This window comes from Dreissena polymorpha, chromosome 15, assembly GCF_020536995.1.
Source record: "Dreissena polymorpha isolate Duluth1 chromosome 15, UMN_Dpol_1.0, whole genome shotgun sequence".
NCBI classification, from domain to species: domain Eukaryota; kingdom Metazoa; phylum Mollusca; class Bivalvia; order Myida; family Dreissenidae; genus Dreissena; species Dreissena polymorpha.
In genome coordinates, this window is record NC_068369.1 from 33,815,608 (window position 1) to 33,828,107 (window position 12,500).

General features: G+C 31.4%; 1 protein-coding gene across 1 annotated transcript in view; it reads right to left on the reverse strand.

Moving 5' to 3' along the window:
• Nucleotides 1-12,500, reverse strand: part of LOC127859681 (uncharacterized) — a 306,342-nt gene that overhangs the window by 80,534 nt on the left and 213,308 nt on the right. The window contains exons 5-6 of the mRNA XM_052397187.1: nt 10,126-10,295; nt 2,542-2,618 (exon numbers count right to left, since the gene is read on the reverse strand). Coding sequence (XP_052253147.1) covers nt 2,542-2,618; nt 10,126-10,295 — 247 coding nt within the window. The remainder of the gene's footprint in view (nt 1-2,541; nt 2,619-10,125; nt 10,296-12,500) is intronic.

Sequence of the window (12,500 nt, forward strand, 5' to 3'; positions counted from 1 at the left end):
GTACTAGCAGCAACAATCAACGAGCTTACGCAACAGACGCGCGATAGTGAATTGAAATCCCCATATCCCTTGTTGATCAGCAGTGCTTTTATTTACCTTATCAATTAATAGCCTCATATTTCGAATGAACTGTGCTGCGCAGAATAGCACGTGATTAAGACGCAGCATATAGTGGACTATTTTACTCATGCATTAGCATTCCCTTCCGCGACACGTATACTTCAAAAATGATAAATGTTGTTTTCTTTATACGATCCGTTCCATACTATTCCATTTAACACGATATTCACATTACGTGTCAATTTGTAAATGAATATAGTGGAAGAACTGAAACCTCTGACATAAATGGCGAACACTTTGTTTCGGCGCGGATGCGGCAGTTATCACGTTTGGGATCATTATCAAATTTGGCTTGCAAAACGTGGTATGAACCTTATTAGCTCGCAAGCAAACAACTAAACATTAAATATATTATGTACTTCTCTTTAAATATGACTATGTGTATCACTTTTAAGTCATTTAAATTAGGTGATTGTTTTTCTGTTTTCTTTTTTTGTAGTTTGTGTTCAAATGATGTAATATACCATTGTAAATAAAAATACATATTTATCTTGTCTCCCTTCTAAATTGTTATGATTTTTCTTTTCAAATCGTTGTTGCGCTCTCTCTTAGTTTGTTTTCAATTTGAAAATACAAACTATTATACACACACGCACGAACGCAGGCACATACCCCACGCACTAGCACACACAGACACACACACGCATGCACATACACAAACACACGCACATGACTTCACTTAATTGATGACTGTATTCATTCAACGATATACACATATATAAGTCTTAGAAGACTTTCGGTTCTGTCCTGTACATTGTCCGCCAAACGACGTTGTCACAGTATGTAATTGACATCACTATATGTTATCATGTCTTTATACTCACATCCCTCTAGTGACAAAGAAAAACGTAAAATTTAGTTTTATAACACCTATTATTTTGTTTCGCTTAGACGTTGTTTATTCGCGTATTTTTCATGCAATTAGAATCTAACACGTTCATCCTAAATCTCATCAACTGTATTTATCCTACTGATGAAGGCAATGACAGATATATTTTAAGTATTTAAGAAGTTAAAATAAACAAAGGAAACATGTGCTTATATTATATTAAATAATTATAAGCAGATGTATATATATATATATATATATATATATATATATATATATATATATATATATATATATATATATATATATATATATATATATATATATATATTCATTGTTTTAATTTTCCTGAATAATTTGAGATGTATAAGCATATCTATGTATTACATCGTGATGATAACATACCCAACTGCCTGTCCGGTTTATTTGTATATCATTATGACCTTTAAGCATAGGATAAGAAATGCTTGTTTATCTATGAATGGGCACAAGAAGAGCACACTAATATATTTTGTATTAATTGTGGTAATCAACACAAATTGGCATTCTTCCACACGTCGCTAAAGTAATAGCATTACTTTCAATAATAAAGGATTATTCAAAGTCTCATGTAATTATATTCTTCAACAAACATTCGATAAAATTAATTGCTTGTTATGCAGTTATGCTGTCAGTCAATTGTCAAGTAGACGGCCGTTAAAATACGAACAAAATAGGCATAACATTATTTTACTATAGATTTACAAAAATGTTACAGCGCAGATCTTTGTCATTTAATGGACTATCAAACCCATCTGCTATATTATAATCGGGAATGTCATCTACAATAAGTTTGTTCGTGCTTTTAAACCGCCTTTAATTAATATATAAAAAAAGTTCAACATGTAAAATGTGCCTTAAATTATGTCTTCTTTTAACAGAAGTATTTATTGGAGATATATGAGGGCAAACATAAGCAATATACTACAACTAGAACTACCACCACTACTACTATTACTACAACTACTACTATTACTATAACAACTAGTACTATTACTACTACTACTACTACTACTACTACTTAATACTACTACTACTACTACCATTACTACTATTACTACTATGACTACTACTACTACTACCAATTATTACTATTGATACTACTACTACTACTACTAGTACTACTGCTACTACTACTACTACTACTACTACTACTTCTACTACTACTACTACTACTACAACTACTACTACTACTACTACTACTACTACTGCTGCTGCTGCTGCTACTACTACTACTACTACTACTACTACTACTACTACTACTACGACGACGACGACGACGACGACGACGACGACTACTACTACTACTACTACTACTACTACTACTACTACTACTACTACTACTACTACTACTACTACTACTACTACTACTACTACTACTACCACGATTCTTCAAATACTACTACCACCACTAAACATGATAATATTACTGTTACTTTTACTTCATAAACTTAGTATTCAAACACTTTTAATATTTCTTCCCCTATAATGACTTCTATTAGTAGTTCTTCTAATACAGCTACTATTACTAGTTGTATAGCACTTCGTATTACCTTTCACCTCTATTATCGACGGTAAACAGCTCACCATCTGAGTCAATGCCGAACACTCCTCTGGTCAGTTCCCAAGGCTGTAATAAAAGCAACCATATAAATACCCACAAACTTATGCTGGCATCCGTTTATTATTAAACACAATAAAAAACATACAGTTAACTAATTAACTTACTAGACCCATGGACGTAAGGATGAGTTTTGAATTATAGCTTGTATTTCCAGCTATTTAGTTCTTCTGCTTATTTGTCATCGTAAACGTGTTGTTCGATGTTGAAGCTAATGTTATGTTAAGATGGATATTGTATATTCCTTATTTATTCACATCTTTCTATAATAAAAGGTTTCGTAAATGTACGTCCAATTTAGCTTAATTTGCCTAAACATTGTAACATTATTGAATTTTGCATCGAACGTGCAAAATTTAAAATAAAATATCAATGTACACGTGTGTTAATGATATTCGTCATTTCCTACCCCAAGTTTTTCTCATACATTATGTGTTATGTTAATTCAATGCACCAATGTAAATCATGATTGATGAGAGACTTGGTCGTGTAATGTTTTTAACAATTTCCAGAAGTATCTTTATTACATGCATACAATGTGTGGTAAATATATTGGGCAATATTTTCTAGTTATCATATATTTGTTTGTTTCGTATAAATCTTGCAAACGTAACCATGTGTAACTAATGCTCACTGAATGTCTATGTACAGTTACCATGTGTTTAAAATGTGTATAACATTGGCTGGTAAACGAACGGGAACGGTACGAATTCGAATTAGTTGTGGTTATTCATATAAACTATAATATTGTTAACATTGTGCATGGTTCATTACAAACGCCAAAGAATGGAAAATCATTACATACAAAGTAAAAACTGCACGTGTGTGTTTCTACATTATTGTTATTCAACAGAGAAAAAACGTAGCCATGTGTAACTTGTGTTCCCTGAATGTCTATGTACAGTTACCATGTGCTTTAAATGTGTATCACATCGGCTGGTAAACGAACGGGAACGGTACGAATTCGAATTAGTAATATAATATTGTTAACATTGTGTATGGTACATTACAACCGCCAAATAATGGAAAATCATTACATACAAAGTCAAAACAGCACATGTGTGTTTCTACATTATTGTTATTCAACAGAGAAAAAAAAATATGTAATACATATTATATACATTTTATAATGTTAATTATAACACTTGGTGCCTAAAATACCATGGTTATGTCATAGGGTAAAAACTATAATGTCATTATCCTATATAGATATATAAAGTAAAACACCTTTTGCATTAGTTACATTTCAGTATTTATCTATGTATTCAGTATTAATTAGGTTTAAGATTTTAGTTCAACTTAATTTGCTTCTAGTGTAAGGAGTAAGATAGCATTCCAATGTAGTAATTAGAATAGTAGTTTGTTAACTATTGTTTTGCAAGAGTACTAATATCTATTCACCGCACTACTTCGCTACTTTCCCGCACTTTGTCAGATACACAATGACAACGGACACGTTGATCGCCATCTTTAAATAAGTAATAATGATTAATTTGTAGTAAACAAACATGCCGTGTGCATTGTAGTATTTGCATATACAAGCGAACTATGCACAATGGTTTCTTCCTGAGATGCATTACGATGATCAGTTGTTATACTAGATGATGCTACTCTCTCGACTATTATGCACATAGACGAATTTGATTGACATTTGCATATTCATCTTTTCATTTTAAATTTAAATAACATGCTATGATGATTTAATATACGATAGTCATATTGTCGCGTCAATCAAACGGTGTATAACCTCAATATTATTCCATGATGGTGAACCTAGTTGAATCAGTTTACGTTTAATGTTTTTATATTGTGTCATGTGTTTAATTTGTAATTACGCGCTTGTCTTCAATAAAGGACTACTGCAGTTTCTAAAGTTTCATTGTTTGCTTTATTTAAAATATTATATTCATCGTTGAGAAAAACAGTCAAGTAAAAGTTAACACGCGAATCTATAATTAAGGAATGACACGTATTGTACTACTAGTCTATCCTTGCGAAACATGTAAGTACAGTTGTTTTCAAGATTATGTCTGATTGACACTAATAACATTTTGTATTTGTGCCAAACATATCAAAGTTATATAGACATCATCAAAGCTGGTAGTTTAAAATAAATAACGCATTCCAACTGTACCATTTGTCATGCTTAAACAGTCTTATGAAAAAAAAACACAAATGAATACCTGTAAGGAATACAAATTACTAGTAGTATCGTTCATATGATAAAGTTGTGTCGTGCTGTGAAATGTCTTCCATCAAAGGTAAATGTATTCAAAACTGGTAATTGTCTCGTGCAAGGTAATAGAACCGTACTATAAATGGCAAACAAATTGTTGCATAATAGAAGACATTTCAAACGAGCAACACTTATCAATTTTTGAACGCTTAAGATTAACTTCATGTTCTTTGGGACATAGCTACATGCTTGTAGATTTCATTCAATGCTTGAAACAAGATAAATTGTCTTAATCACATTAACGCAATGGCATGTACGGAGAAATACAAAAATCTTCGTATAAACATAATTCACATTATATGTAGCTGGGAACACGATTTTGACTATTCCGGCGCTGACGTCGTTTCCGAGAAAAACCGATTTTAAGTTGTGACTACCGTTTTGCGTACTTTGTCAACCAATTTTTTAGCCACTACCAATATTATTATTTTCAAGTAGAACCTACAGCAAGGTTGTTGAGTGTGGGGAATAAAATTTACTGTTTTTATTTTGATTTTAATGGTTTGAATTAACATCGGCTTAAATAACAATGAATACTGTAGGGCAGATTTTGCAATTGTTAGAAGCTTAATTTTCGGATAAAATTCCTGCGTTTTGTCAAGGTTGGTTTCTCGTTGTTTTTCAGTGTGTATGTTTTTCAACCAATATAAAAGCGTGTCTATGTGGATGGAATTCAATGTAAAATAAATGTACTGAACCAATCACGGTGTCTGAATGAGTCGTGTTGGCAGTGAACATGAAGATTTAAGAAGATATATTTGTGTCTGTTTACCCGAAACTGGGCGAAATTTGTCAAAATGTAACAAACATATAATTTGATATTTTGTTGTTGAACTTTCCTGTTATGACATTCATTACATTTTTCGTTGAGAATGTTTTGTGCATGCATTCTTCTTTCCATTCGATTTTCACTGTATGTAATTTAAGATGATTATTTAACAGTTGATTAGTTGACAGCAGACACACTGTGAATTGAATAGGGCTGTATAATACAATTTATTTAGAAAATTTCTAAGCAATCCCTCAATGCCATGTAATCAATAACATTGTCATTCATTGTTTCTATTCTTGTCAGAATTTCAAGTGTGATGATGTCCAAATTAATGGTTGTGCTCATGATGAAATAGAAACATGTTAATTGTTTTTTAAGCTGCATCATATCGGTCATTTGTTTCAGCAAAAAATACAGATCAATACCGAGCAGTACGAACAACAAAGCAAGTGCTCATTATTATCAGGTATCATATGACTAACACCCTGCTTTTTTTACCTTATATGTATAAGCATCCTGCAATTAAAACAAATATCCTATGCAAAGTTATGAGGATGCTTTGTTTCAAACACAGCATTATGTATTTAAAGAAAATATATTATGTTACAGGATGGATAACATTATACGCTCTTGATGAAGCATTAATGCCAAGGAAGGGATTAGCATTTATCCTGCCACATGCCTTTAAATCAGCCTGATAACCAGGTATCCTAATATCCCAAAAGATATAAGGCTAGATGACAACATGATCTCGAATATCCGTCAGTTGCTCTCCGCGCATGCGCATGCCTGTACTATTTTCTTTTAATAAAATATACTTTATTTCAATTGTAAAAATACAAAATAAATGTAAAGTACTGTTTGTTATAACATTATTGTTTTAACAGCATAATTTAGTCTTTGTGTATTGAATTAATAACGATTGACTCGATTTCTGTGTTGTTTAACAAGATGAAAGCTAGACTAAGCGTTTTGCATTACGTGACGTCACAATGTTTTTGTTCGAGTGTTTTTTTCCCATATTAAATATTTAAACACAAAATAATCGAAAACTAGATATTTAAGAAACATTTCAACGAATGTTGTAAATGTGACAGGATAAATAGAATAGTAGGTTGGTGACGTGGATGAAGAATGATTATCTGGCTCGTCGGAGGATCTTATCGGGTGAGCCGAACTTCCTCCGACTTGCCAGATAACCATTATCCATCCACGTCACCAACCTATTATTCTATATGTAACCAGCTTATTTAATCCTTGTTTTCAATACTATGGTGACGACAATTAATAATAAAATTAATAATTGCATACGTACTTGTATTTATTACATAATTAATAATATACATGTATTAAATGCATGTATGATCAATTAATTAAAGAGCATGATTCTTTATATTTATGTTTTAATTTAGAACATTTACTATGTTCTGTTCTCTGTGCATATCTGGAAGGTTCAGAGTGAATGCTAAACCAAAACAAGACTATTTTAATTGAAAACATAAATTGATTAATAATTGTTTGTGTTATTTTCACACATATCAAGTTTGAAAAGAAAAATATCAATTGAGAAAAAAGAGTGCATATCATATTGGTTGTAATTTCAATAAATTGTGGACAAGTAGGTGTTCGCCACTGTGTGATGTATTTTGTACGTGTTTGTACAAGGTTGCTAATAAGGAATCAGTCATTTATATATTTTTTTATTATTGCAAATCTTCAAATATGAATTTTGCAAGATATGGTTCAATCTCAGCTTATCAGGTTTACATCTTCCTACAGTTTGGAATTGTGTGGATGATAATATGGACAATATATTGTGTTCATAGAGTGTTGGCATTGACATTTTTTAACAGATAATTTTTATTCCAGACTTAACAGGTCATTTTTCATCAAGGAATAACACACAAACATGTTGATTGATATGCATGAATGTGTATTACATAACATCAACTATGCGTATTTTGTGTTGTTTTGTAATCACTCTGTAATCCATAAGAAATCAAAGTAAGCATATTACTATATTTTTTATCATAATGGAATATAATGTAGATTGTATTCATTTTAATTTAAGTCTGCACACTTAGTCAGATACATTAAATCTATTTGATGATTATGATAATTAACTCCCTCATAGTGATGTTCACTATAAAATAGTAATACGATCATAATAAATACACTGTATTGCAGGCCTGGTATGTGTTCTAAAAATTTAAAAATACTGGTGTAGTATAGTTCATAGTTTAGTTCACAGTGGCATCAATATATATGATGTAAATGTTCATGTTTTGTGAATATTGTTTAATTACCGGTAAACAAACATTTGGTTGTGTTAAGTATCTATGGTGACGTGGCGTTTTAAATGTGCAGTGCTTATTGCTTTAATTCTGTTTTAGTTGAAAAGCATGTTTTAAACCCCTTCCTATGCGATAAGTGAATTGTGTAATCTATATACACTTACTGCATGCTAAGTTGGATAATATTTTGACTATAAATACATTGTTGATAGAAAATATCATGTATATGCTATTGACAAAATACTGTTTCCATAGCAACTATTAACTTAATTGAAGTTGTCTCATTAATTTGATCTATCGATAAACAAAAAACAGATATATATAATTATGGCAGTAGAGATGCACAACACACACTTATCATGAGCAGTTAATCTTTCTTGTGTCAAGTTGGAAGCTATCCAAAATGTTCAATTTCTGAATACACGCCTATTTCCAGAAAATGTGCATACATTTTAATATAATGAATATGTTGACCATGTTCCATATCTGTCCAGAACTTATTTTGTTAATTTTGCTGTTATGTGTGTCTTTAAATCTTTGAAATAGTAATTCATATGAACAAACAACCTTTTTTGTTTGCATGACAACCATGAGTATTTAATTCATTATAATACTGTAATAAATTTTGTACTTCGTACTCAATTATGTTCAACACAATGCGCGAAAAATGGCGTTAGTATCAACACACACTGATCAATATAACATGTAACGTTTGTGATATGATACACAAAAATGGCATAACTTCGTTATTTTCTGGAATTTTGATGCTCACATTTCGGATTTTGATTATTAAGATGTAGCACTTTCATAATGTATGCTTAACCAGAATGGTCAAAATCGCGTTCTCAGCCACATATGCATACGGCATTCACACGCAAAATGGATTTGTTTGTATTTATTAATTTACGATATATGCAGACTTGCCATTGATTGATAGAAAGATGCACACATACTAATAAATATGAACATGATGTAATAATGCTTACACACTTGTTCTCATGCACCGTTCATGGGCTGATGGACATTCCCTTCCCTTCACAGTACAATATTCATAATTAAATACGTTTTCAAATGTTCAATTTATTGTAGAAAAATAATATGCTTACTTGTACTAAATTATAAAGGTCGTCCCAATGAAAATCGTGATCGAGGAGAAAACACATATGTTTGCAAGTATATTTATATCATGTATTTAGGATTATTACTGCAATCGGATTTTTTTTTAAATAGTTACAGCAAACGGATTGGTGTCAATGTATATAATACATCGGTTTGCGTATATGTTCATATAAGCAAATGGTGCCAATGTTCAATATATAAAGATAACGCCTCGAATGTAGGTCAAGCTAAGAACTCACAATGTTTTTGTTAAAATGTACAATGTAGGAGTGTTATAAAACAGCAATCTTACAAAAACTGAAGGATTATATATTTGAAAGCAAAACTAAATTATCCACGACACTTTAAGGAACATACGAGTGTTCGTGATCTTATACAAGTTGTCGTTTTTTTCTCAATAATAATAAATTCACAATTATTGCCGTATAATGTATGTATGTTAAGTCTTCATTTCTGAAAATGCCATTTATTACACCCCACAACTGTCGTTCGTGTTTACTGTAATAAAATAGCCTTTCTGTTAGGTAATAAGACTTATCATTATTTTTGCACTATTGCATAATTCTGGAATAAGTTGAGACATTATGAAAATTAAATATGTATTTATGTGCGTAGCGAGTCTATGGAGTCTACGCTACATTAATTAAGGTAAATAGTGCAGTAAATACACATACATAGACACCTTACAGTATTCATGTATCGTTCATAATAGTATTCACTTTATCCATTTGCAATACATTAAACCGTTTGATATTTATACTGAAAGCAATTGTACTATATGCTATTTATGTTTCTACGGATGCAATCAATAATAACGATGTTTAATAAAGATATGAAGAGTGCTGTATTCATGTCGTCCATGCATTTCCGAAAGTGTATCTGCTATAATTGCCCGCCGAGTTTGTAATATCGCTAGATGTCCGACTTCTTTTATTCGGATTTTTATGGTTACATTCGCCAAATGTGGCTAAACCTTTTTGTCTTTGTGTCACTTTATTTGCTATAACAAATTATTTTCTGCACTTAAGTTAAACTTGAGTGGGTTTAGGTTTGAAAATGTAAGCCAACTTAATATGCGTAACTACATAATAATACCTTTATTGTGTCCTTATTCCGTCCAAGGCGGTCCAAACAGACTATTCCAATAGTTGGACATTTATTTGTATCGTGTTCTTCATAGTGTGCACGGTTGTTGAACTCATGTACAGCGTCTCCGACAAGTCGGGTAACTCCATCGTTGGTTCCGCCAGTCACTATACATGTTCCTATTAATATAAATGTTAAACATGTAAGGTATGGTATGTGTAACCCACATTAAAACCAGTCTCTCACTAGGTTGGGATTTTAAAAGTATTATTTCAATACTTTTATGATTATCAGCCTTTTGTTTCTTGGATGCAATTGATTTAAGGACATTCGCCACATAGATAATACCTCACTTCTAAGTGCTTTATGTTTATTGAAAGCCAATAATACAGCCAATATACTTCCGTAAACGCCCAAACTCAGCATGCGAGTGTGCTTCAACAACTTTTAATGTATGTTTGCGACGTAAAAGGCGGAACCGTTTTAATTGTATCGTGTCAAATTGCCATCAGTCAATGGCAATATGCACGACGCAGGTACCAAAAGAACATTTCATAAATATATTGTTTTGTTATGATAGGTTCTTTTTATTGATAACCAATTTCCTTCGGGTCAGTAAACGTTTTTTCGTACAGTTCGATCACCTAAGCGATGTTTTTTTAAACGAAATATAACTGATTGAAAGCCACCATTGTAATGTGTTATTTGATCTTTTCACGCTTTGGTAAATTGACAAAATTGAAAAAAAGATTCGCACATTTTCTGAAACAGTAATACTGAACATTTACCATGGTCTAATATTCATATGCATCTTTTGACGATTATAAAGCGTTGCAACGCGAAACGATTGAATAATTTGGAGATTGTCGTTAAATGAAACTACGAAGATTGCTTATATAAGGTATAAAATACGTCAAGAATAGCTCAGTAAAGCGTTTTACTTCAGGGCTTTTACGATCCAATGAAGCATTTAATGAATAAGTTAAAAAATGCCAAAATCTGTGAAAAGGCCCTTTAAACGATTACTCACGAAACAAATTATTCAGACGAATACACATGGGAAAATCTAAAATTATTTAAATGAGAAAGTGGGTAATATGAACTTTAATCCAAATTTTCAATTAAGTTCAAAACAAAAAACAAGCATCTAAGATTACACTTATACCGAAACATTTATTGCAGCTGTTTGAAGAAAATAAATTGAATGTGTATTTTTTTAAATAGATCCTCAAATAGTACTCGGTTTGTACCAATATTATTTTAGTTGACATGGTTTTGACTAGGAAAAGAAACAACTTCTGTAAATATTATTTTAAATTTTGAAAATAAATATTTTTCTGATAAAATAGAAAATATGCACTTAATTATGAAATCACAGGGCACACATCTAAATGTAGTTTTAGCTTTCACAACACACATTAATGTTACCTTGGTCGACATTCGAGAAAGTATAATTATTTGCATTAGTTAAAGACATATTTTTACCAAGAGAAACTCGAATCGAACAATTTGAACTATGATTGTAAAGGAAGTGACCGCTGTGTAAAATAAAAAAAAGGCTTCATGGATCAAAAACTGTTTCCAAGTGATCAATAAAGGGGAACCAGTATCAAATGTTAACATAAATTTAATATAATTATACATTAGAAAGTTGATGGTTATATTACTTTGAACGCTTTAAAACTATTTTACAAACATTAACAAAAGACATTGAAATGAAGATTATCGGTGATTCAAAATGTAGTGGTCAATGTATGGCTATGTTGTAAATATGGACTCAAGATCTTCGGACAGTCTCTTCGCATTTGAAACTTTTGCAAGGAAACACACCTTTATTATGATTGACATTTACCTGGTAAGATATGTCTTATGCCTTCTTTGAATGCTTCACTAACCTGCTTCATCCAACTCATCCGCACCGGAAGTGACTGACAGCAGAATATTTTTATTAGGAACTCTCCATAGCTTGTTAACAACGCCTTCCGCCACTTGCTGCATAATACTTTCACTGTCCCCAGCATCAGCATTAATCTTGATGAACTGAGTGTGCAAAAGGATATAAGATGTTGTATAAAGGCTAATAATAATTGTTAAATATGTTGTATGAATTTTATATTTCAGAGTTGTTTTGTTAAGTTGGTTTTAAATACATTAACACATTCATTTATGCAAAATGAGCACTGTGAAATGCACGTGTTTTTTTAAACATGTAAATATTAAATTACATGTTAAATAGCATTTCATTCAATGAATTGTTTGCTGATAAGATTACACGTTGTACATGTGTAAGTATATAATAATGAGTGATAACTCACTTTTGCATCACTCAAGTGTGTGTTGTCTTTGATAAAGCGGAGTTTTCCACTGGTATATGTCTTCTTATA